The sequence below is a fragment of the Trichechus manatus genome, unplaced genomic scaffold (assembly GCF_000243295.1).
Source record: "Trichechus manatus latirostris isolate Lorelei unplaced genomic scaffold, TriManLat1.0 scaffold00015, whole genome shotgun sequence".
NCBI classification, from domain to species: domain Eukaryota; kingdom Metazoa; phylum Chordata; class Mammalia; order Sirenia; family Trichechidae; genus Trichechus; species Trichechus manatus.
The window spans coordinates 11,312,674-11,339,390 of record NW_004443951.1 but is presented as its reverse complement, the minus strand read 5'-3'; the positions used below and the strand labels follow the sequence as shown (position 1 = coordinate 11,339,390).

Here is a 26,717-nt window from a genome sequence, read left to right as displayed (position 1 = left end):
ATTGCCGTGTAAGGATTGACTTTCCTCTGTTCCAAATGTTTTGGTATGATGCGTTTTCATTCTCATTTGATTCTAGGAATTTTTTGATTCCATCTTTGACTTCTTCTATTACCCAGTGGTTTGTAAGGAGGAAGTTATTCAGTTTCCATGTAATTGATTTTTTTTCCTTGCTCTTCCTCTTGTTAATTTCTACCTTGATGGTGTAGTGGTCAGAGAAGATACTTTGTATTATCTCAATGTTTTGGATTTTGTTGAGGGTTGCTCTGTGGCCTAAAATGTAGTCTATTCTGGAGAATGTTCCATGTGCATTGGAAAAGAATGTGTACTTGGCAGATGTTGGGTGGAGGGTTCTATATGTGTCTGTGAGGTCAAGTTGGCTGACTGTGCCCTTTAGGTCTTCTGTATCTTTGCTGAGTTTCTTTCTAGATGTTCTGTCCTTTATCGAGAGTGGTGTGTTGAAGTCTCCTACTATTACTGTGGAACTGTCAGTTGCTCTTTTCAGAGCTGTTAAGAGTTTATGTATTTTGGAGCCCTGTTGCTGGGTGCGTGAATGTTTATTATGGTTATGTCTTCATGTTGGATCATCCCTTTAATCATGATATAGTCCCCTTCTTTTGTCTTTTATGGTGGATTTTGTTTTAAAGTCTATTTTATTTGAGATTAGTATTGCCACTCCTGCTCTTTTTTGATAGCTGTTTGCTTGATGTATTTTTTTCCATCCTTTGATTTTTAATAAATTTACGTCTTTGTTTCCAAGGTGCGTCTCTTGTAGACAGCGTATTGATGGATCCTGTTTTTTTTCACCCATTCTGTCTCTCTCTGTCTCTTTATGAATGCATTTAGGCCATTTACATTCAGTGTAATTATTGATAGGAGTGAGTTTATTGCTGTCATTTTGTAGTGCTTTTTTTTTTTGTGGTGCTGACATTTTCTTTGTTCCTCTTACTCTCCTGTGATGAATTCCTTTTGTTTGTGGATTTCTTTTTCATTTCTTTTGTTTTTGTAGATTTTGTTTTTACTGAGACTTTATGTTTCTCTTCTTTATTTTGATGAGTAGGCCTGTTAACTTTCTTTGTGGTTACCTTGAAATTTACCCTTACCTTCCGGTTTGAAGGTTTGAACCAGTCTATTATTACTTAGTATCACCTTGCCTTCCTCTCCATTAGAAGGTTCTATACCTAAACCATTTATTCCCTCTTTATTGTTCTGATGTTGTTGTCATCTACAGATTAACCTCTCTGGTTCCCTGTTATAATTCTTTTGGTTTTGGATAGTCTTTGAGAGTTCATTTCCTAGGTTGGTATCTGGATGGTAGAATTTTGTGTCCTAGATTCAGGCTGTGGTCTGATGTTGTTTGTTCTCAGACTGAAGGACTCCCTTTAACAATTCTTGTAAGTTTGGTTTGGTTTTTACACAGTCTCTTAATTTCTGTTTATCTGGAAATGTCCTAATTTCCCCATCATATTTGAATGAAAGTTTTGCAGGATACATTATTCTTGGCTGGTGATTTTTTTCTTTCAAGGTTTTATATATGTCATCCCATTGCCTTCTTGCCCGCATGGTCTCTGCTGAATAATCCTAGCTTAGTCTTATCGTTTCCTCTCTGTATGTGATTTTTCATTTTTCTTGGGCTGCTCTCAGGATTCTTTCTTTGTCTTTGGTTTTAGCGAGTGTGATTATGATATGCCTTGGTGATTTTCTTTTGGGGTCTAACCTATATGGAGTTTGTTGACCTTCTTGGATGGTCATCTTTTCATCTTTCATGATATTGGGGAAGTTTTCTGTCAGTAGTTCTTCAATGATCCTTTCTGTTCTCTGTTTTCTCCTCCTGTTCTGGAACTCCAATCACATGCAAATTTTTGCTTTTGATTGCATCCCACATAATTCTCAGGGTTTCTTCATTTTTCTTTGTTCTTTTTTCTGATTTCTCCTCAAACAGAGTTGTATCCAAGTGTTTGTCTTCAATTTTACTGATCCTATCTTCTATCGTTTCAAACCTGCTCCTCAGCCCTTCTATGACACTGTCCATTTCTGAAATCTTGTTGTTTATCTTTCGGATTCCTAATTGTCATTTTTATGATTTCTAGTTGTGAATTTATTTTGGCATTTTGTTCTTGTATTATTTTCCTGAATTTTTCCATTTTTTTGTCTGTATTTTCCATGAATTTGTCTATTTTTTCCTCATTTTTGTCTGCTTTTTGCTTCAACTCTTGGATGGCTCTGGATATTAGAGATTTGAATTCCCTATCAGGTAGTTCTATTGTCTTTTATTCTACTGGAAAGTCAACTGGTGTTTTATTTTGGATGCCTACTGGAAACATCCTGTCCTCTCTTTTTAATATGTTTTGATATTGTCTGTTGTCTTTGGGACATTCAGTAGTTATTTTCCTTGTTTATTGATTGTAGATGTGTTTGTTTCGTCCTGCTTTTTTGTTTTATTTGGTTATGTCTGAGCAGGTGGGCTGTGTGTTCTTTGTTGTTTGCTCATCTGTGAGCACAATACTTTTCACCTCCTTGTCCAATGGGCAGAGCTAGTCACTCAGCTATGGTGTAGCAGGGCAGGTCCAGCTGAAGTGGAGTTGCTGGGATGGGATGTTTGTGGCATGTACTAGGGCCAACAGGGTGGGCTGGGAATCAATGCGGGGGAGGTTCCGGTAGTCCGTGCCTGTGCTGCTCAGGGGTATGATGTTTAGCACACAGTGCAGGTAGGCAGGAAGGGTGAAGGAGATTGTGATGTGTGGAGTTAAGGTGGTATGGGAAAGAGAAGAAAGAGGAGAGAGAAACAGAAGCCAAAAACAAAAAGAGAAAAAAGAGTGCTAAGAGAGCTTGTCATTGGAGTGGAGAGATGAGAAACTGAGAAATGGAGGAAAAAAAAAAAAGAAAGAAAATAAATAAATAAAAATTAGGGGGGAAAAAAAAAAGAAAAGTGAAGGCCCCAGGGATCCCACTGGTGTAGCTGTGAAGATTGGGGAAGTGGCTCCCAGGCCCCAAAGTACAGCCTGGCTATAAGGGGTAGAGATGTCACACAGCAGCAGATATTCAGGAGACAAGAAGAGAAGGTAAGTATAGAGAGACAAAAAACTGAGAAATGAAGAAAGACAAAAAGGAAAAAAGAGAGAAAAGGAAAAAAAAAAAAAAAGGGAGAAAGAAATGCCCCCAGGGATCCCAGCCACATGGCTGCGCAGACTGAGGAATTAGCTCCCAAGCCTTGCAGTACAGCCCAGCTAGAAGGGGCTCCCCCAAGCTGAGAAAAGAAAAAGAAATCAAACAAACAAAACAAAACAAAAAAGCTCCAGGGATCCCACCAGCATGGCAGCGTGGGCCGAGTAGTTCAACAGTTGAGGCACTTCACAGCCTTTCAAGAAGTAAAGACAGCACACGGAGCCAGGCATTTGACAGAAAGGAGGGAGAGGTGGTGAGAGGTATAGAAGAAACCAAAAGAAACAGAAAAAAGCAACATCAGCAATAAACAAATGGCACTCAGTGAGCCGGCCAGTGTGGGCAGGGTGAATCCAAGCAGCACAGGGCTGAAGCCTGTGCCTCCTGCTCAAGAGGCTGTGGCTGCAAGCAGAGGAGGCTGAGCGGGGGTGAAGAAGGGTGGGGGGTGGGAAAGCATGTATCGCTGGTTACCAGTTTTTCTGTCTCCTGCTGGGAGCTCCGTGAAGCTGCTTTCCCATACTCCCTGTCCACAGATCTCCGATGTGGGCAGGGCAAATTCAAGCATGGCAGGGACCCTGCACTTCCCAGCCAGCCAAGCTATGCGAGCCAGCTATGAAGTGGCAGAGGTCAAGCAGGTGGGAGAAGAATGGAGGGTGGGAAGGCATATATTGCTGGTTACTGGGTGCTCTGTCCCCTGCTGGGACCTCTGTGAAGCTGCTTTCTCATATTCCCTGTCCACCAATCTCCAACAGGTGTGCAAGATAGCGAATTTGTGCTGCCTCAGCTGATAGGGGACCTCTGCACATATCTCTCCTCACTCTCTGTTCTCTGTTAGTTTCTTACTCCATTTGGTGCTTGGCTGAGTTCTTTATCTCTTCATTTGACCCTTAGGGTTCCAGGATTGATGTCTGTCTCTGTTTTACTTAGTTTTTCAGATTTTTGCTGTGGAGGGACGGTGTGGTGCTTCTGTCTATAGCACCATGTTGGCTCCGCCTAGAAACATGTACTTTGAAAAAGAAAGTGCATAACAAGATAGAATTGAGGGAGATGTTGCAGACGGATGTTTGATTTGGAGTCAGGCAGATTGGGGTTCCAGTGTTAGAGCCACCACTTACTAGCAGTGACCTTGAACAAAATATTTAACTTTTCTGAACTCAGTTTTCTCATCTAAAAATATGAGGGTGCCAATATCTTATCCCTTCAGAGGAGAGTCTAGAAGCAGTTCCTTGTACACAAGTTGCCATGCTTTTGTCATGTAACCCTGTAATCCTGGTCACAACTGGCTGGACCAGTCGCCACAGACTAATAGTACAACATTCCTGTTCTTCAGAAGGCATGACTGTGTCACTGCAGAGACAGTTTTCTATAATTCTTTATTTTATTCTTTATCCAGAAGTAACCAGAGCTGTCTGTTACTTTACAAATGGCACACAGTTACCTAATAGGGTTGTTATGAGAATTAAATGAAACAATGTGAATACAATCTTTAACACAGAGACTGGTACATAACACTCTATAATGTAGCCATTCATCAGTAATAAGAGCTCCAAAGCCATTAGAGTCTTAGATGATGTCCAAAAGCCTCAGTACACAAACCAAAAACCCAGGTTTACCAGCCCCAGGGTAGTCAAGTATAGTCTCAAAAATCACTAATCCTCATTTCCAATGCTTTCAGTCCTAAACCTATAAAACATATGCTTCAGGGGATCAGTCCAGGAGAACTCACTAAAATCCCAAACTGTAGTTTTTTCTTGTACTATTTTGTATAAACACTAAAGCAAAAGGAGCACAAGATATAAGGAGCTGCCTAAGCTCCAGAGGAGGGTAATTCCATCCAACTAAGTTTATTGTTGCTTTTTGGGCTGGGTGAAGTAAACAGGAGGCTGCCATATTAGAACTTTTCTAGTATATCCCAAAAATGGGGCCATGGCAAGTTCAGGATATGAAAGGTTCTAAAAACCGGGAGAGGCGATAAATATTAGCATTGAAAAACTGGCCTTGGGGACAGGGGAATGATACACAGAAATGATCAACGAGGACTGCCCTGAGGAGGAGAACCTAGAATAGAGAGGCCATTCAGGAGGCCACAGTTCTAATCTATAAGTGTCAAGGCCCTCAACCAGGCCCGTGGTGACAGGGAATAAAAAGTGGGAATAGATACTAAATTGCATTTTGAAGGTCGAGGAATCACATGAAGCTGGTGACTTGATGTAGGGAATGGAAAAAAAAAAAAAGAGTCCTCAACAATAAGTTTGGTAGAATAAGGAATGGTAATGCCAATGCTACCCAGAATCAGAGGAACCTTTTTTGTAAGGGAAGGTCTGGGTTCATTTTTGGATTTCTCAAGCTTGAGGTAATCAGGGGATGTTTAAATGGAAACGTTCAATGGGCAGCTGCTAATATGGGACTGGTGCTCAGATCAGTGGAAAGAGGTTGAGGTTGAGATTTCAAAGTTGTCACCATAGAGGTAAGCTCTGAAGCTATGATATTTAAACAAAAAAGTTCTCAAGGGAGTATAAAGAAGAGCATGAGGCCAAGCCCGTATCTTAGATACTGCCCTATGTCTAAGAGATCTGGCTAGGAGTGATACAGAAGAGCAGGCCTGGAGAATGTGACAAAACTGAGGCTGATACGTATTTGGAGAGTTAGGCTAGCGCCATGCAACAGAAGCCAAGGGAAGAGGTCTTCTCTCAGGAAAGGCTTCTATGTGGTAACATCAGAAACAGAATGCTATCAATAGCAAAGCATGCAGAAAGCTGTGGAAACAATACAAATGAGTTCAGAACTACTCTGGGTGGCCTTTCTAAATCTTCCATAGCTGGGCTAAAGTCCACTTAGTGAGATCCATGCAATAACCGATGGCAAGTGTCCCTTAACACTGTTGCCAGAGGACAAGCTGGCAGGCCACAGTACTTCTTCTTCAAGTGATGGGGACTTACCTAGCTCATCCCAGAGTTGCCTGCACTTGTCTGTCATGCTTGTTCCTTGCTGCCTCCAGAGAGTGAGACGTGGGTCAGCCATAAACTGCTCAGTTATAAGTGTCAACATCCTGGCTCCATTGGAATCTCTCATCCGCAGCATCTCTCGAACCTAACACATAAGGAGGGGCAAAGAATTGGTGACTGCACATCATAAACAAGTATAAGGAGAAGGAAGGGAAGGAGGGGGAGGAGAAGACGAAATATCTGAGCATAATATATCCACAAAGTCAGAAAGAAGACCTCTTGCTCTGTAAGCAGGTTCTCTGCACGTATCAAGAAAGCCTGTTGTGAGAGCACCCAGTTCCAAAACACTCAGTCTCTTCAGAGACACCGTTGAGACTTTAGTCTTCAAGCTCTCATTTGGTAGATTTAGGGTGAAAGCAAAGAGAAAGTAGCTTCCTTACTAACCCCCACCCCGCACCCCACACCCAGCAAAGCCATGCTAACTTATTTAGAAAGTAGAGAAGGAACAGGACTACCCAGAAAGGCCACCCAGAGTACTTCTGAACTCATTTGTATTGTTTCCACAGCTTTCTGCATGCTTTGCTATTGACAGCATTGTTTCTGATGTTACCACACAGATGCCTTTCCTGAGAGAAGACCTCTTCCCTTAGCTTCTGTTGCATGGTACTAGCCTAACTCTCCAAATATGTATCAGCCTCGCTTTGGTCACATTCCCTGGGCCTGCTCTTCTGTATCACTCCTAGCCAAGGGGTAGTAGGGCTTGCTGCATGCATCTTGCTCAGGTCTGCTCTGATCGGCCCTCCCACTAGGTTTCAAGCATTCAGAATAGTTAGGTCAAGTGAGATGGTTACAATGCATGAAGCCAGAAATGTGGTAAGCCCAGCTTACTTAAGGAAGTAAAAAAATATCTCTTCATGTCTTACCTTGGCAAACATTGAGTTGAGCTGCTTTCCAGAGCCATAGTAACCACCCTGGGAAAGAAAGAGCTTCACTTGTTCTTTCACCTGTTCTTCATCCAAATGCCAACAGTTCTCATCATCAATGCTGGCACCAGCTGTGGGGTCAGGGGCACCTGAGAAGAATGGGAACAGTGAAATGAATCCCCTGAGTTCACCTGCTACACACAGAGCAGGAAGGCACTTTGTGAACATATTCAAATACAGATTGGTATTCTGCTTTAATCTGGGGTTGGTCAACTGTGTGGTCCTAGATAAAACTAAGGGATCTACTGCTAGCTTTGTGTTCACTTATGTCTCAGCTGTATTCTCTCCCAAGGCCTACAAATATCATCTTAGAGGAAAAAGCCTAGAAGGTGATATACAAATATGAAAATAGTGATGTATTTTTTTCCTAGGAAGGTGGTATTTATTTTTCATTCGTTTTGCTTTTTTACAGAGTTCAAATATGCCTTAATACACACATATTACCTTAAAACAAAAAAAAAAAAAATACTTTCTTAGAACATAAAAAAATTCTGCTTTTAAAGTTCACTATAAAACTGTAGCTTCTCCAGTGGATTCAACACTTTTAAACGTCTAGAAATTTGCCCCCTAAAGCACAGGCAGAGTTGCATACAACATGATATAATTTTATAAATTTATACTCAAAATCTCTTTCATATCTGGGCTCACCTCTACAATATTTAAAGCACTACTGTAGTTATGTACACATGCCTCTCACTTAGGAGCCTGTCAGCTACTTGTTCACATTTGAATCCCTAGAACATAGTGCTGGTAATGTGACAGGCCCTCAGGAAATACTGGTGGAATGAAAGCTGAATTTTCCTCTCCTACTCTCTCATAGACAGAGTCCTGTGACAAGTTTTTAGCAACATGCCTTCAAGTGACAATAGAACCCTAAGTTAACACTCTTTAAGTGTAGTCATGCAACAGGTTACAAATTCATATCATGTTTTAATCAGTCTACCTTTCTCCTTGTCTCCTTATGTCAAAGTCCTGCTTAAATGAAATCCAGTTCTGCACAGCAAAGCCGCTCTCTTGCTAAGATTTAGGAGGGCTCACATATTCATTCAGCCCACAAATACTAATTAACACATATGATATGCCAGTTTATGGCATGTACTATATATGCTACTTTTCTTCAAACGTTTTGTTCTAAACACAGATCTGATCATATTATTTCCTTGCTCAAAAGTCGTCAATGATGCACTGTTTCTACTAAGTCCAAATGCCTTAGCTTGGCATTCAAGGCCCTCTATACTCATGCCCTAACTTTCATTTCTAGCTTTGTCTTCCTTATACTTATGCTATGCTTCAGCTAGAAACCTAGTGTTCCCAGAAGTCAACATTTTCTTATGACTTTATTTATGCGTTTCCCTTTACTTCACACTCCCTTCCCCTAAACTGTTCTTTGTCCAAACATCAACAGTGCTCATTGTCAATACTGCCTCAGCTCTAGAATCAGGGCCACAATGAGAAAAAGGAACCATAAAACAAGTATACAGAGAGGCTACCACTGCCAAATTCACGTACTGCTTAGCTCACTCAGCAGATGGGGCTCTTCCTTACTCCCTACTAAATCAGCCATTTACCCCATTGCCACCTGTCAAAAGTATGCCCATCTTATGTTCATATACTCAGCATATGAAGGCAGTAACACTATTCATAGCACTGTATTACTGCTGTTGTCAGGTGCCGTTGAGTCAGTTCCGACTCATAGTGACCCCATGCACAACAGAACGAAACACTGCCCGGTACTGTACCATCCTCACAATTGTTGCTATGCTTGAGCTCATTCTTACAGCCACTGTGTTAATCCCTCTTGTTGAGGGTCTTCCTCTTTTCCGGTGACCCTTCACTTTACCAAGCATGATGTCCTTCTCCAGGAATTGATTCCTCCTGATAACATGTCCAAAGTATGTGAGACATAGTCTCTCCATCCTTGCTTCTAAGGAGCATTCTGGTTGTACTTGTTCCAAGACAGACTTGTTCATTCTTTTGGCAGTCCATGGTATATTCAATATTCTTCGCCAACACCACTATCCAAAGGCGTCAATTCTTCTTCGTTCTTCCTTATTAACTGTCCAGCTTTCGCATGCATATGAGGTAACTGAAAACACCATGACATCTTTGCTTTTCAACACTTTAAAGAGCTCTTTTGCAGCCAATTTGCTCAATGCAATGCGTCTTTTGATTTCTTGACTGCTGCTTCCATGGGTGTTGATCGTGGATCCAAGTAAAATGAAATCCTTGACAATCTCAATCTTTTCTCTGTTTATCATGATGCTGCTTATTGGTCCAGTTGTGAGGATTTTTGTTTTCTTTATGTTGAGGCATAATCCATATTGAAGGCTGTGGTCTTTGATCTTCATCAGTAAGTGCTTTGTCGTACTTTATTATTACTTCTCTTAAAAATAAACATTTTCTTTTTTTATATTAGAATTATGCATTTCTTATATATTCCCAACTAAACTGAAATTTAGGGGTAGAGATTCACTTTTGTACCTCACAGTGCCTGGCTCATTATAACACTGAATTAATATTTATAGAATGCACAAATACGTATCTCACTGACCACCTAGATTTAAGCTCCAAGGAACAAATATTATATCCTGTATTTATTTTGTATCCTGAAAGAGGCAAAGGAAAACAAATATAGTCCTTATCCTTAAATATTTGTTAATAACAACCATTTGAGTGTTTCCTACATGCCATAATAAGCACTTTTTGTACATATCCCCACTAGAATGTATACCCGTTGAGGGCAGAAACTGTTTCTGTTTTATTCACTGGTATATCCCCAACATGTAGAACAGTGTATGACATGCAGTAGGTGCTCAAAAAATATCTGTTAAATAAATCCCAAAGACCTCTCATAACAACTCTATGAAATGGTATTATCTAATTTTAAAATGAAGAAACTAAAGCTTAGACAGGGCAAGTAACTTAATAGATGGAAAGTATATGAGTCAGGATCTATACATTGGTCTCTTTCCAACTATGCTTTAAGACTATGTTCTTTATAAGGCTCTTACTCCAGAGGCCTCCAGCCTCATACGCTATGATATACCAGCTTGCTTCAGGCCCCCTGCATGTAAGCTGGATAGTGTGTCCAAGATAGCCAAATCCCATTCTTTCTTGCCTATTCTACTACATAGATTATGGAATTAGAATAACGCATTTATCCCATGGTGAGGATAATAGATTTCTCATCAGTACCACTATTCTTAAATGTTAACATACACAATTGGGGTTTGTGTTATAAATGCAGATTAGAATCTCACCTCTAAGGATTCTGGTTTTCAGCAGCTCCATAGGGATAGAGCTGAGATACACTAGGTATAAACCCAGGACCGGGCTTCTGAGTACCTTAGAGCTAACGATGTGGGTGGGGAAAGAACAGTAATGATGATCCAAGAGCAAAGGGCAAAGATGGTTTGAATACTATTTCCAATCATTGGGTGGTTCAATTAGGATATGAAAAAAGCAGGAGCAGGACCCAGTCTCCCAGGGAAGGTGGCCTTAATCAACTCGCTGGAGTATGGAGTGACATCCTCTTAAGGATTTGAAGGGCTATGCAGAAAACTTGAAAATCCTTGGAGCCCAGGTAGTGGCAGCAGCTGTGGTAATGGAAGCAGCTGTGAAAGAAATAAGGCACAGTTTACAATAAATAACTAGTAAGCCAACAATAAGGAGCCCTGATAGTGCAGTGGTTAAGTGTTCGGCTGCTAACTGAAAGGTTGGCAGTGTGAATCCACCAGCTGCTCCAAGGGAGAAAGATGTGGCAGTCTGCTTCCATAAAGATTACAGCCTTGGAAACTCTATGGGCAGTTCTACTCTGTCCTATAGGGTTACTATGAGTCAGAATCGACTACACAGCAATGAATCTGGTTTCGGCTTAAGCTGACTATAGAGAACTGCTGGGATAGGGCTAGGATACGGCAAAACCTTGGGAGTTACTAACAGTAACATTTCACCTAAAACTTCAAATGAATTTATTTATTTGATAGGAAAGAAAGGAAGCTAGTTGTGTAACATTTGATGATCTACAATTGACCCAGGAGATGAGAAACTGAGCTGCCAAAATGGGTAGTTGCAGCAAAAAAAGTCAATATTTGGGGCATCCAGGTAATAAACTACTGGGAGTTGATACAGAAGACTGTTGAGGGAATCAAAGTCATTTGGGGAAGGCATAAACTGGCTAGAGGCCCCAAGGAGGATTTTCTAAGAGTATAGTTTCATTTATTCAACCAATATTTACTGAGAGCCTACTATGTACCAGGACCTGTGCCAAATACTGGATATATATTGGTAAACAAAGCAAGTATTGTCTCTGCCCTCAAGGACCTTATAGACTAGCGGAGGAGAGGGACATTATTGGGAATTACTGGGAAGCAAATAATCACACATACACATATTGGTATGGAAAGAAAGACACATAAAAGAAGGCTTTCCTTAGAAAGTGACATTTAAATTAAGACCCAAGGAATGGGTCGCCATGAGTCTGCAGACAGTAGGGGGAAATACTGCTTGTATTTTTTGTTTTAAAAAACATGAAGTCATAAATTACTTTGGTAATTAAATATAACTATAATAAAGGGGGAGGATAGGAAAAGTACTCCAAGGAGAGGGAATTTTGTGTGAAAATATAGGCACGAGTCAGATCATACAAGGTTTTATAGGCTATGGTAAGAAATTTGTACTTTATCCTAAGAGCAACAGGAGGCCATGAAAGATTTTAAGTAAGAAGTGATATGACAAAATTGGTAGTTATAGAAAAGTCACTTTGGATGGTTGTGTGGAGAATGGAATAGAGGAGAACAATAGTGGACATAGATCAATTAGAAGACTAGAGCAGCAATGTAAGTGAGAGATTACAGTAGTTTAATTTAGAGTGATGGCAGTTATCAACAGAGAGTAGAAATTTTTGAAATATATTTAGGAAGCAAAATGAACAGGCCTTGGAATGGAATGCATATGACATATAAGAAAGAGAAAGATGCTAGGAATGACTACCAGGTTTGTCTTGAGCCAGTAGCTAGACGGTGGTGCTACTTACTGAGATGGCGAACACAGGAGGTATCTTAGTTTCTTCGTGCTACTATAACAGAAATACCACAAGTGGGTGGCTTTGATGAACAGAAATTTATTTTTTCACAATTTAGGAGCCTAGAAGTCTGAATTCAGGACTCTGGCTCTAGGGGAAGGCTCTGTTCACTCTGGGGGAAAATCTTTGTCTCTTTCAGCTTCTCTTTCTCAGTTCTTTGGTGACCTCCATGTGGCATCAGTCTTTCTCCATTTGTGCCTCCCTGCTTCTGTGCCTGATCTGTTCTTTTTATATCTCAAAAGTGACTGACCACTACATGGATGAACCTTGAGAGTATCATGCTGAATGAAATAAGTCAGCAGAAAAAGAACCCCCTACACTGATACGGCCTCATTAACATAACAAAGAAAATTCTATTCCCAATGGCGTTACATCCACAAGTATAGGGATTAGGATTTACAGCACAACACATATTTTGGGGGGACATAATTCAATCCATAATAGGAAAAGTATGTTTGAAGACAAAGATCATAAGTTCATGTTTGAATATGTTGATCTTGGGATGCCTATGTGATATGAAATAACTGGATACAGAGTCTAAACCTTAGAAGATACGGGATGGAAAAATACATCTCTGATTCATAGCACAGAGATGACATCTGAAGTCAAAGATGCAGCTGAGATTGCCTATGGAGAGCATGCAGAGTAAGAAGAGGAGAAAACTTAAAATTAATCGAAGAGAAATGGCAACATTCAAAGGTCAGATAGTAGAGGAGGATACCAAACAAACCAAACCCACGGCTGTCAAGTCGATTTTGAATCGCAGCGACCCCTGTAGGACAGGGTAGAACCGCCCCATAGGGTTTCCAAGGAGCGGCTGGTGGATCTAAACCGATGACCTTTTGGTTAGCAGCTGAGGAGGGTACAGCATATAGGAATGAATGAACAAGAGTACAGATAGCTTTAAGTAGACAAACTAGGCCTGGGGTTCACAAACAGGCCTAACTGCCCCTCACTAACTACCAGAAAAAAATCTTAAAAAAAAAAAAAAAAGATAAAAATGTCCTTAGGTATGCTCACTGGCTGGAACATTTTAGTCTTTTCATAAAAAGAGATAAAAGTATAAAGCTGCTTACTCTCAGTAGCTGTAAAGTGGACCCAGTCCACATAAATGACACTTTGATATTAGCCTTTGAGGTTTTCCTCAGGAAATTTTTCCACAGTATATTCTTAAATATCCTTTCTTAAATTATAAAAGTAATATATCCTTACCATGGAGAAACTGGAACCTATGTCCATTGCTGGTGGGAATGTAAAATGGTACGGTCACTGTGGAAATCAGTTTGGCAGTTCCTCAAAAAGTTGAACATAGAACTACCATATGACCCAACAATCCCAATCCTAGGTATATCCACAAGACGCAAAGGCATGAATGCAAACAGAAACCTGTATACCAGTGTTCATTGTAGCACTTTTTACAACCTGTATACCAATGTTCATTGTAGCACTTTTTACAATAGCCAAAAAGTAGAAACTACTGAAATGTCCACCAGTAGATGAATGGATAAACAAAATGTGGTATATGCACAAGATGGAATATTACCCAGCCATAAAGAGAAATGAAGTCCTGATGAATGCCACTACATGGACGAACGTTGAGAATTTCATGCTGAGTGAAATAAGTCAGTTGCAGAAGGATGTTGTATGATGTCACTTACGTGAAATATGCAAATATACAGAAACCAAAGATTATTAGTGGTTACCAAGGGTGGGAGAGAGGTAAAAAGGGGAGTTTTTGCATAGGGAACATTGAGTTTATGTTAATGGTAGTGGAATGATTTGGAAAAGGACAGAAAGAATGGTTGCACAACTTGAAGAATGTAATCAGCGTCACTGAATTGCACTTGTAGAAATTGTTGAGATGGTATATGCATATTGTTATGCACATTTTCACCTTAATTTTAAAAAATGCATGCTTATTGAAGAAAATAGAGTAAAGCATAAAAAAAATAAAAATTCACCTATAATTCCACCAGTCAGAGATTGTTAATATTATTGTGCATTTCCTTCCAGTCGTTTTTTCTCTGTACATGTTGTAATGTAGCTGTAGCATCAGAAGCCATCTAAATTCAGGTGGGGGAGGGATGAGAACCATTAAACCGAAGCTGATTCCTATGAGGTGGAGGTCAGACATACCTCCACTCTACTTAACAAATCTGACACCAGCTGTCCTCCCCAGAGCACTCTACTTCTCTGCTGGGTTTGATAATTCGTTGCAATGGCTTCACAGACCTCATGCAGAACTCACAGACCATACTCATGATTATGGAGTTTATTAACGAAGTTTAACAGGTTACGATTCAGGATCAGGATCAACTTGGAGGTAACGGGAACAACTCAGGAGACAGGATACAGTTCTTCAATCAGGATAGCTTCCAACCAAGACAGCTCTCAGCTCCTTCTCTCTTGTGCCCGCAGGCAGGCCTCGTTTCTTGGCTGTGCCTGCAGGCAAGCTGTACTTTTCCTGGCCCTTCTCTTCGCTGTGCCCGCAGGCTGGCTCCACTCAGGCGAGCCTCTGCCTTGCTTGGGTAAGCATTACAGCTCTTTTGGCTCTCCCGACGTGCCCAAAGGCACCCCACTCCACCAGCAAGCCTCCTGCCTGAAGGCACTCAGCTCTCTTGCTCCATGGGTTGCAAAGCCTACTGCAGCTGTCTCTCGATACTGTGCCACTGCCATTTCATGCCACTGCTGTCCTGCACTGTCACCAGTGTTACAGCTCTATCTCCTGGGTCTAGGAGGTTCTCAGCACAGGGACCCTGAGTCCAAACAGTGAGCTCCGCTCCTGGTTGTTCTTCTTGATGGTAGTGAGGTCCCCCTCAATCTCTGTGGGATTGTCTCTTTTAAGTCTACTCCTTCTACCAAGACCATGAACTGACCAAACCCCTTAGTAGGCCACAGTCACCGTATTTGCACAGTAAACTGTCCAATTCCTGCAAAGGTTTTACATACCTTATTTGAATAACAGACTCTCCAAACCCTTTGCAAGACTGTGGCCTAGCAAATTATCTTGGCAGAACTACAAACCCAGGGCCAGGAAGGCCATATATAAAGAAACTTCTTGTATGCATACACAAACGTTCTAATTGATTTGACTATCAGAACAGTAGTGATAGTGGACAACCTTCTCTTTTTTCTTGATTTTGAAGGGAATACTTCTAATGTTTCCCATTTAGAATGAAAGCTGCAGTTTTATGAAGATAATCTTTATTTTTAGGTTAAGGCAAGTTCTTAAGGTGTTGAGTCCACAGAGACCCCTTAAAGGGTCTATTAGGTTAAAACTATTTCCATAGTAATACTAAGATGTTATTTGCCTCTTTTTTCTCGTTTTTATGCTGTTGACTTTTGCACTGATGGTGCAAAAGAAATTGTGGCTAAATGAATCAAGGCAATGACACCAAACAGTACTAGTAGTCATTATATTCTTCCCTGCTGCTAATTTGGAATAAAAAAATGCCAGTCTCACTTATGAATGTCCTTGACGAAGCAGTAAAAATTGTTACTTTTATTAAATCTCAACACTTGAGTACACATCTTTTTACTATTCTGTGTGATAAAATATGAAGTACATATATAAAGCACTTCCGCTATATGTACAAAAAACTTGTTGCATGCATACTCAAGTATGAAGGGTGTCCTGAGGAAAAGCACTTACGTGGTTGTTTGAGGTGAGTGAACTAGACATTTTTTTTAATGAAATACCATTTTTACTTGAGAGAATAACAGACAATTATGGTTATTCAAACTTGGGTATATTGCAAACATTTGCTCAAAAATGAACAAAGTGAGCCTGTCGCTTCAAGGAAAACAACTGACAGTATTTGTTGCCAACGATAAAATTCGAAATTTCAAGCAAAAATGACTATTTTAGAAAACTTGTATCTGTCACTGTGAGCTTGACTGTTTCCCAGTTCTTAAACACTCTTCTGATTAAGATCAGTGGTGATATTAAAGAAATGTAATATTTTGATATTATGAAAGTGTTAACATTTGGAAGATCTGAATAACGTGGTGAACCAATATTTCCAAATGATTAGTGGATGATATTACCAAAAAAAAAAAAAAAATCATGAATGAATATTCAATGTACAAGACAGACCAATGGATTTTTTTCTTTTTTCTTTTTGGTCAAACTATTTTATTAAGGAGTTTCTAGGGGGTTGAAGGGGTGGGGACAATGAGGTCTGATGACCACAGTCTGACCGGGGGTTTGGCCAGGATCTCCTGGGGTTCGCAGCCTCACCGAAAAGGTGGACCAACGTTCATACGTCATTTTTTCTTTAATCTTTGAATATGCTGAATGGTATTTATAGATTTTCTAATAAGTGCATATCCTTGCATTCCTGGAATAAACCCAGCTTGGTCTTGGAGTATTATTTTTTAAAATCTATTGTTGGATTTGGTTTATTTTATGACTTTTACATCTATATTCATGAGTCAAATGGGCCTATGGTTTTCCTTTCTCATACCATCCTTATCTGTTTGCAAGATTCACCCATGGTTACTGTGTTTAGCAATACTTCATTTATTTTCATTGACATATAGTATTCCATTATATGAATGTATCACAATTTACAGCCATTCTACTGTTTTAGGCTATTACAAATTATGCTTCTCATTTCTATTGTATAGACATTTCTATTGCATAAGGGAAAAATTTCTGGGTCACAGGGTATGCATATGTTTAACTTCAGTTAGATAATGCCAACTTCCCAAAGTGATTGTAACAATTCCTACTACCACCAGCAATATATGACTTTTAGTTGCTCAATATTCTCACCAAACTTGATATTGACAGTTTAAAAGATTTTAGCCATTCTGGTGGGTGTGTAGTGGTATCTCATTGTTCTCTGTTAATTTGTGTTTCCCTGATTATTAAGTTAAAGTACCTTTTAATATGTTTATTAGCCACTTGGATATCCTTTTTTGCCAAGTGCCTATTTTTCTCGTCCATTTTACTACTTGCAGGGATTCTTCTGTATTTAGGATACAAGCCCTTTGCCAGTTACCTATTTTAAGTACTTCTCCCACTACTAGCTTGCTTTTTTCACTCTCTTAAAACTGCCTTTTGATAAACAGACATTCTTAGTTTTTAAAAAAATTTTATTGTGCTTTAGGTGAAAGTTTAAAGTGCAAATTAGCTTCTCATTCAAAAATTTATACACAAATTGTTTTGTGACATTGGTTGCAATCCCTGCAATGTGTCAGCACTCTCTCCCTTTTTCTTTACACCCTGGGTTCCCCGTGTCCATTTGTCCAGTTTTCCTGTCCCTTCCTGCCTTCTTGTCTTTGCTTGTTGTCAGGTGTTGCCCATTTGGTCTTGTACACTTGCTTGAACTAAGCAGCACTATCCTCATGTGTGTTACTGTTTGTTTTACAGGCCTGTCTAATCTATTGCTGAAAGGTGGACTTTGGTTGGAGTGGCATCACTTCTGACTTAGCAAGGTGTCCATGGACCATAGTCTCGGGGGTTCCTCCAGTCTCTGTTAGACCACTAAGTCTGGTCTTTTTATGTGAATTTGAATTTTGTTCTACCTTTTTCTCCTGCTCTGTCCAGGACTCTCTACTGTGATCCCTGTCAGAGCAGTTGTTAGTGGTAGCCTGGCACCATTTACTTCTGTGCTCAGGCTGGTGGAGGCTGTGGTTCATACGGTCCATTAGTCCTCTGGACTAATATTTTGCTTTTGTCTTTGGTTTTCTTCATCCTCCTTTGCTCTGGATGGGATGGGACCAATAGATGTATCATAGTTGATCACTTGCAAGCTTTTAAGACCCCATATGCTACTCACCAAAGTAGGATGTAGAACATTTTCTTCAACTGTTATGCGATTGACCAAGGTGTCCCGAGACCATAGTCCCCAGCCCTCAGCCCCAGCAACTTGGTCCCTCAAGGTGTTTGGATATGTCTAGGAAGCTTCTATGACTTTGCCTTGGTCAAGCTGTACTGACTTCCTCTATATTGTGTGTCTTTCCTTCACCAAAGTTAACACTTGTCTACTATCTAGTTAGTGATTTCCCCTCCCCATGCTTCCCCTCTTTTGTAACCATCAAAGATGGTTTTCTTCTGTGTGTAAACCTTTTCCTGGGTTTTTATAGTAGTGGTCTCATATAGTATTTGTCCTTTTGTCATTGACTTATTTCACTCAGCATAATACTCTCCTGATTCATCCATGTTGTGAGATATTGCATGGATTCATCATTGTCCTTTATTGTTGCGTAGTATTCCTTTGTGTGTATGTACATAATTTATCAATTCATCTGCTGATGGGTATTTAGGTTGTTTCCATCTTTTTGCTATTATGAATAATAATGCTGCAACGAACATGAGTGTGCATATGTCTATTCCTGTTAACAGCTCTTATTTCTCTAGGATATATTCTGAGGACTAGGATTGCTGGATCATATGGTATTTCTTATTTCTAGCTTTTTAAGGAAGCGCCATATTGTTTTCCATAGTGGTTGCGCCATTTTACATTCCCACCAGCAGTGTAGAGAGTTTGAGTTCCCCACAATCTCTCCAACATTTGTTATTTTCTGTTTTTTGATTAGTGCCAGTAATTTCGGGTTCAATGATGTCATCTCAATGTAGTTTTGATTTGCACTTCTCTAATGGCTAATGATTGCGAGCATTTCCTCATGTGTCTGTTAGCTTCCTGAATGTCTTCTTTGGTGAAATGTCTATTCATATCTTTTGTCCATTTTTTAATTGGATTGTCTTTTTGTTGTTGAGATGTTGAAGTATTCTATACATTTTAGAGATGAGACCCCTGTCAAATATGTCAGCCAAAAATGTTTTCCCAGTCTGTAAGTTCTCTTTTTACTCTTGGTGAAGTCTTTTGATAAGCATAAATGTTTAATTTTTAGGAGCTCCCAGTTATCTAGTTTATCTTCTGGTGTTTGTGCATTGCTAGTTATGGTTTATATTCTATTTATGCATGGGCATTAGGGTCCCCAGCGTTGTCCTTATTTTTTCTCCCATGTTCTTTATCATATTAGGTTTTATATTTAGGTCTTTGATCCATTTTGAGTTAGTTTTTGTGTACAGTGTGAGGTACGGGTCCTGTTTCATTTTTTTACAGATGGACATCCAGTTTTGCCAGCACCATTTGTTAAAAAAGACTGTCTTTTTCCCCCATTTAATGGACTTTGGTCCTTTGTCATAGATCAGTTGACCGTAGGTGGATGGATTTATGTCTGGGTTCTTGATTCTGTTCCATTGGTCTATGAGTCTGTCGTTCTACCAGTACCACATTGTTTTGACTATCGTAGGCTGTTCTGACTACCTTCCTGTACAGTAGCTTCTAAGATCAGACAGTGTGAGGCCTCCTACTTTGTTCTTTTTCTTCAATAATGCTTTGCTTATCCGGGGCCTCTTTTCTTTCCATATAAAGCTGGTGATTAGTTTTTCCATCTCATTAAAGAATGCTGTTTGTATTTGGATCAGGATTGCACTATATCCATAGATAGCTTTGGGCAAAACTGACAATTTTTAATGTAGTTCAATTTATCACTCTTTTCCTACTTAAGAAATCTTTCCCTACCTCATGAAAGGACATGAAGATATTCTCTCATGTTATCACCTATAAAGTTTATTGTTTTACTTTCACATATATATCTACAATTCATATAGAATTGATTTTTCTGTACAGTATAAAGTAGGAATCAAGTTTCAATTTTTTTCACATGAATATTCAATTGATTCAGCACAACTTATGCAAAAGAGTCTTCTTTTTCCACTGGTGGGCACTTAGCAGAATCTTTTCACTTTCAAAACTTGTATTTTTGTTCTAGAAGATTTTCTTCTATTAGTTCATTAATGAATTCCTTACCTTTGTTTCTCTGTTCTCTATTTCTAGAACCTCTATTATTTAAACATTGAACTTCCAGGGCTGGTTCTCTTCAATTTCTTTTTTTCCTCCTGTTTTTCATCTCTTTGTCTTTGCTCTGCCCTATAGGAAGTTTCCTTAGCTTTATTTTCCAACACTTCTACTGAGGATTTTTTTTTTTTTTTAATTTTTGGCATCATATTTGTAATGAATGAACTCTTTCTGTTCTCTGAATATGTTTTCATATGATTTTAGTAACTTGTTAGCTTTTTCTCATGGTACTTTGCTAATTCCTACATTGGTTCTTGTTTTATTATCTGTATATGCATGTATGTGTTTGTCTTAGTTATCTAGGGCTGCTATAACAGAAATACAAGAGGATGGCTTTAACAAACAGAAATTTATTTTCTCACAGTTTAGGAGGCTAGAAGTCCAAATTCAGAGCGCTGGCTCTAGGAGAAGGCTTTCTCTGTTGGCTCTGGAGGAAGGTCTTTGTCTCTTCAGCTTCTGCTTCCTGGTTCCTTGGAGATCTCCATGTGTCCTGGCGTCTATCTTATCCCATCTCTGCTTGCTAACTTGCTTGTTTAATCTCTTTTTATATCTCAAAAGAGATTCACTCAAGACACACCCTATGTTAATCCCACCTCATTAACATAACAAAGACAGCACATTCCCAAATGGGATTATAACCACAAGCATAGAGGTTAGGATTTACAACACATATTTTTGGGGGACACAATTCAATCCATAACATTCCACCCTTTGGTCCCCCAAATTCATGTCCTTGCCACATGCAAAACACATTCACCCCAACACATCATTCCAAAAGTTTTATATTAACTCCAAGTCCAAAATCATATCTTCTGAATCATCTAAATCATATATGGGTGAGACTTTAGGTGTATTCCATCATGGGGCAAAACTCCTCTTCATCTGTGAACCTGTGAAATCTAGAATACAAGTTATCTGCTTCCAAAGTACAATGGTAGAACAGGCACAAGATAGATGTTTCCATCACAAATGGGAAAAACTGGAGGGAAAGAAGGGATAACAGGCACCAAGCAAGTCCAAAACCCAGCAGAACAAATTACACTAGTTCTCAAGGCTTGAAAATAATTCCCTGTTCTCTGAGACCATCTGGGCAATGGCCCTACCCCCCAGACTCTGGGTTTTGGCTATACCCTCTTGGATTCTGGGTGGAGGAATCTTGGCCCTGGGCTTCAGCCCCGTCTTCAGCCCACTGGGACGGCAACTCTGCTCCCTCAGTTTTCGGCATCCCCATTATCCTAGTCCCTGAGTGGTGACCCCACCTCAGCCCCGACAAGGCATGTTCTTCTGTCCCTTGGGCATGTCAGCTCCACCCCCTCAGACTGGGGGGCAGCCCCATACCCATGGCACACCTTAACAGTAGCCTCACACTCCAGAACTGAGTTAGCGAAGATTCAACTCTTTGAAACTTTGCTGGCTGCGGCCCCACCCTTTGAGATCCAGAAGACCATTGCGTGAACCTTTGAAACCAAGAAGGCCCTGCTTTCTGTGCTCCTTCCAACAGTTCTGCTGATCTCTTGGTGCTCCAGCAATGGTCCTTTTCTTTTCTTGGAGGACAACTGATGTAGCTCCTTTGGCCTGTTTCCTGCCTGTAACATTCCAAGAGGTGGACAGCGTTCTTTCCTTTCGTTCTTCCTCTGTCCTCTTCAGTCTAAGTTGATGGGTTTTCTGCTGTGGTAGCTGGTTAGATGCATCAGCCACAGGCTTAATCTCTTTAACAAGAGATTGTGCAGCCATGTCTTTGGTGAACATTCTAGGACATGTGTTCTTAGTTTGTACAACACAATTTTCCAAATCTTTAAGTTCTGTTTTCATTTTGCACAGTTCATTTTTAAGTCCATCTCTTTCCTCTTTCCTCTTGCATTTTACTGTAAGTGGCAAGGAGAAACTGTGTGGTGGCCCCTTTAAGGTCTTGCTTAGAAATCTCATCAGCCAGATATCCAAGTTCATCACTTACAAGGTCTACCTTCAACCAAACATTTGAACATAATCCAGACAAGTTGTTTGCCACTGCATAAAAAGCATCGCCCTTCCTCCATTGTCCAATCACGTGTTCATCATTTCTCTTAAAGCCTCACCAGAATCACATTTAATGTCCACATTTCTAGCAACATTCTGCTGCTGGTGCCATATGTATTCTCTAAGATGATAGAGAGAGACTTTCTCTACAGCTCTTCTCACTTCCTTCTGAACCCTCATCAGAACTGCCTTTGATATCCATAATTCTACTAACAGTCTCTTCAAGGAAATTTAGGCTTTTACTATTAGGCACCTTCAAACTCTTCCATCCTCTACCCATTACCCAAGTTCTAAAACTGCTTCCATATTTTAGGTATCTGTTACAGCACACCCCACCCACTCCCAGTACCAAATTCTGTCTTATTTATATAGTGCTACTATAATAGAAAGATCACAAAAAGATGGCTTTAACAAACAGAAATTTAATTTCTCACAGTTTAGGAGGCTAGAAGTCCAAATTCAGGATGCTGGCTCTAGGGAAAGGCTTTCTCTCTCTGTCAGCTTGGGAGGAAGGTCCTTGTGTCTTCAGCTTCTGCTTCCTGGTTCCTTGGAGATCTCCATGTATACTGGCATCTATCTTACCCTATATCTCTCTCTGCACACTTGTTTAATCTCTTTTATATCTCAAAAGAGATTGACTCAAGATATACCCTACACTAATCCTGCCTCATCAACATAACAAAGACAATGTATTCCCAAATTGGATTATAACCAAAGGCATAGAGGTTAGTATTTACAACACATATTTTTTAGGGACATAATTCAATCCAAAATAGTATTCATTCAACAAATGTTCATAGAATATTTATTATTTTCCAGGTACCATGCTAGGTGATAGGGATTCAAAAAGTAGTTAAGACATGGTTCCTGACCTGACTCCTCAAGTTTTTTTTTACTTTTCTCTTGGTATTTACTCACTCTTTATGGATAAGCAGAAACAGAAACCTTGGCCAATATGTTGTATCTCAGAGAATCCTGGGCTGTGGGGTCACCAGAGCAAATCACAAAAAGGGCATGGAGCAGTTCTAGAGGCAGAGTTGTAAAGACAGTCCAAATTGAATCACCAATCCAAAAAGGATGAGGCAAAATCTAGTTATAAATACATATCAAGACTACTATTAGAAAAAAGTTTCAGGGAACTAAGGAACAGAGCAAGGCCTAATCCATTTCTAAAATGAAAAGTAGTCAGCAAGCAGCTTTAGAAATCTTATTACTGGTGTCTTAGGTCTGTCCGAGTGAGGAGTGGGGTAAGGGAGAAAGGGGCAGAAAGATGTTCTAAGTATTTAAATATTCAGCAGGAAACAGAAACATGAGTTCAAATATCATCTCTGTGCTACTGACTCCAATATTCTGACTTTTACCCTCAATTCCAGATCCATACAGCCAATTGTTTATCAGAAATCTTTTCCAAAATATACTTTAAGCACCTCAAACCTAAATTCATCTTCCTCCAAATTCTTTCATCTTCTTATGCTCCCTAAATGAATGGCCACATCATCATTAATCATCAATGCCACCTGAGCTAGATATTTTGGAATTCAGTTTTCTCTGATCTTCCTCTTCTTTACTCCCAACTCATTCAACACACCTGGATGTTGTACCCAGTCCATTTTACCTCTACAGTATCTCCATTTTTTTTTTTTTAATAACATTTTCAGTACAATTGCCTATATCAGCACTGGTTATCAGAGATAGATCTGGAAACGTCTGTGAAATGCTATGGAACAAGGTGTAGGAAGCTAATATAAGTAAGCATGGCATAAACACAGATACAGAAGCAATAGTTCTTGGGATAGGTTGAGAATCACATCTCAAGTTCAATGTGGCAATTTCAGCCTAATTTCAGACAAATAATAAGACACTGGGATGGGAGGTGTAACAAGGGATGACGGTTGCTTCAGCACAGTGGTAGTGTAAAGAGGGAGTAGGCTGCTTCGGTGACAGGGGTGGTAAAAAAGGCAGGTACAATACTGGTCCTGAATCAAGGTGGTCAGTTCAAGAGAAGGCAAGAGAACCTGGAAACAGGCAACAATTCTATGAAATTCTATGAAAGAGAGTGAGGCAGGAAAGCAGATCATAGCCCACTTACTGGGGTACAGAGCTATACTTCTCTCTGGTGCTATAGACCTAGGCAATGGGGCAGAACTCAGGTGCCCAAGAGCTCTAACTTAAGGAGGCCAAAAAAGAAGAACAGCCTCCCCATTTAGGGTAAGAAGAGACAAACAGAGCTATTTTTTGACCATATTACTCAAATAGTGAGAGCCGAGTTACCATGTAAACACTACAACTTTGGGTATAAAGCAATAGACGATTATTTATGTTGGTTAGCAAGAGCTTCTGGAAACCTGTTTGAATATCCTTGTTTCTTTCTGTGAAGTGGTGAAGTTGTTTGTAGGACTTGATTGGCTTTGTTGGACAACTAGGAAAAGCAAGCCCTCTGGCACATGGACCATTGTATCACACAGGCCACCCAGCTGGTCTCACTGTATCCTCATACCAGTACCAAAGCTCTCCCTGAAACAGACAGGTAGTAAAAGTTATTCTCCTAAAACAAAAGTTATCTTCTTAATAGAGAGGTAATGTAGAGAAACATAAAAAGCATGAGTTCTGATGTCAGATGAGCCTGGGTTAAAAATAATTTCCTTATTTATAAAGCAGAAATGATTGTAACACCTACCCCACAGGGTAGTTTTGAAGACTAAATGAATTAACATATATAAAGTTTTTTTGCATGATGCCGGGTACATAGTAGGCCCTAACAAGCAAAATAAAAAAAGTTGGCTGATTTAACTCCTCTTCTTGAAATCCTTCAATGGTTTTCTATGGTTAAGTCTCTACAACCTGGCTTCATTATAAAAGCATGCATTTATTTCAGACTTCTCTGTCTTTTCTACTAGATTATAAGCAGGAAGGTAGGAATCGTGTCTGTTTTATCCCCTCAACAACCAGCACAGTTACTTGCACATAGTAGGTTCTCAAAAAATACTTGTTGAATAAGTAAGGGAATATAATCTCTTTTTCCATCATGCATCCCCATTATACAGCTCATAATAAGCACAGTGCTAACACATTCTCCTCAGAACTACCCTGAAGCCATGCAGGATCTTGAAATGTTGAGAGAATTCTCATATCATTTCACTGAATGGCACAAGTTATTTTGTGCTCTCTTTCACTCTTGAATATTTTCAGCTCTTGGGGACAGGGATTGTGTGGATGAATAAAGTACATAAGCTAACAATATACAATCTTTATGAGGTAGATAATTAGATTGCTTCAAGTAACTGAGTTAAATATACGCTTGTCTCCATAGAATGAATCAAGTTTAAGTGATAATAATTGTAAAAACACCACAACTGTTAAAGAAGCAATATAAATATAGCAACAAAGTATATTTTTAGCAACTAAAATGCTGAACAATTACCATGCACTTGGTTGATTTCTGAGTTGGAAGATAGAATCTCATCTGCCAGTTTCTGTGCGGTAGGAAGAACTTCAGTGTGATGTGCCGTAATTAAATATTGAATAAACTTTTGTAGCTGATCCCTGTTCATCTGGAAAAGGGTTTCTGAGATAGGAAGACGCAATTTGACTTGCTCTGGTTTACGGATTCTGTAGAGTGAGAGCGCTACCACGTGAGCACAGTAGAATATATCCTTATTCCCACAGCCACATGTCACTGAAGTAATTTTGCATCGATCAAAACTGATTGCAACTTTGTAAGTCATTGCTGGTTCAGAAGCAGTGGCCGGCTCAGTTACTGTACCACTCAGATGGAAGCCTAAGGAAACAAAGAAAAAAGTGTTTAGAGAGATATTCAGTAGTAAGAGACTTAAAGTTTCTCATTTTGCATTTCAAATCATCAATTCAGAAACTATTTACTGAGTTTCCCCTATATATATGCTAGGCTGTGCCACAGACACAAAGGCCAATGAAACTCAGGCCTTGGTCTCAAGCACATAGAACTAAGGTCCTTAACCTGGAGTCCATGAACTCCCTGAATTTATATGTAAATTTGTATTAGTTTGTAGCTATATGCATTGTTATAGGGAGATAGTTCATAGCTATCATCATAGTCTCAACAAGGTTTATAGCCCCTAATAAGTTAAGAACCTCTGTAACAGATTTTGAGCTCCGGGTAGTGGCCAAAGGCGAGTCCGCAAATAACATCAATACAACGTAGAATAAGGAAAGTGGAAGAGAAACTAAAAGAGTGCCATGAGGAAGGGCGGGAGACAGAACAAGGAAAATCAAGGACATTTCTTACTCAATACAACTCCCAATTAGTGATCATATTGTTGTTGTTGTTAGTTGCTGTTGAGTTGGCTCTGACTCACGGGGACCCTATGTATAAGAAAAGTCAATGTTGCCCAGTCCTGTGCCATCTTCATGGTCTTCGGTATGTTTGAGTTCATTGTTGTGGCTATTGTGTCAATCCATGTCATTGAGAGTTTCCCTTATTTTCGATGACCTTCCACTTTACCAAACATGATATCCTTTTCTAGTGATTGGTCTTTCTTGATAATGTGTTCAAAGTAAGCAATCAAAGTTTCCCCATCCTCGCTTCTAAGAAGCATTCTGGTTGTATTTCTTCTAAGACTAATTTGTTCATTCTTTTGGCAGTCCATTGCAAGTTCAATATTCCTTGTCAACACCACAA

The 26,717-nt window shown here is 39.7% G+C and overlaps 1 protein-coding gene across 1 annotated transcript in view; it reads right to left on the bottom strand.

The window, feature by feature from the left end:
* Window positions 1-26,717, bottom strand: part of ZSWIM5 (zinc finger SWIM-type containing 5) — a 192,072-nt gene that overhangs the window by 58,274 nt on the left and 107,081 nt on the right. Inside the window, exons 2-4 of the mRNA XM_004371805.1 lie at window positions 25,482-25,838; window positions 7,028-7,176; window positions 6,099-6,249 (exon numbers count right to left, since the gene is read on the bottom strand). Coding sequence (XP_004371862.1) covers window positions 6,099-6,249; window positions 7,028-7,176; window positions 25,482-25,838 — 657 coding nt within the window. The remainder of the gene's footprint in view (window positions 1-6,098; window positions 6,250-7,027; window positions 7,177-25,481; window positions 25,839-26,717) is intronic.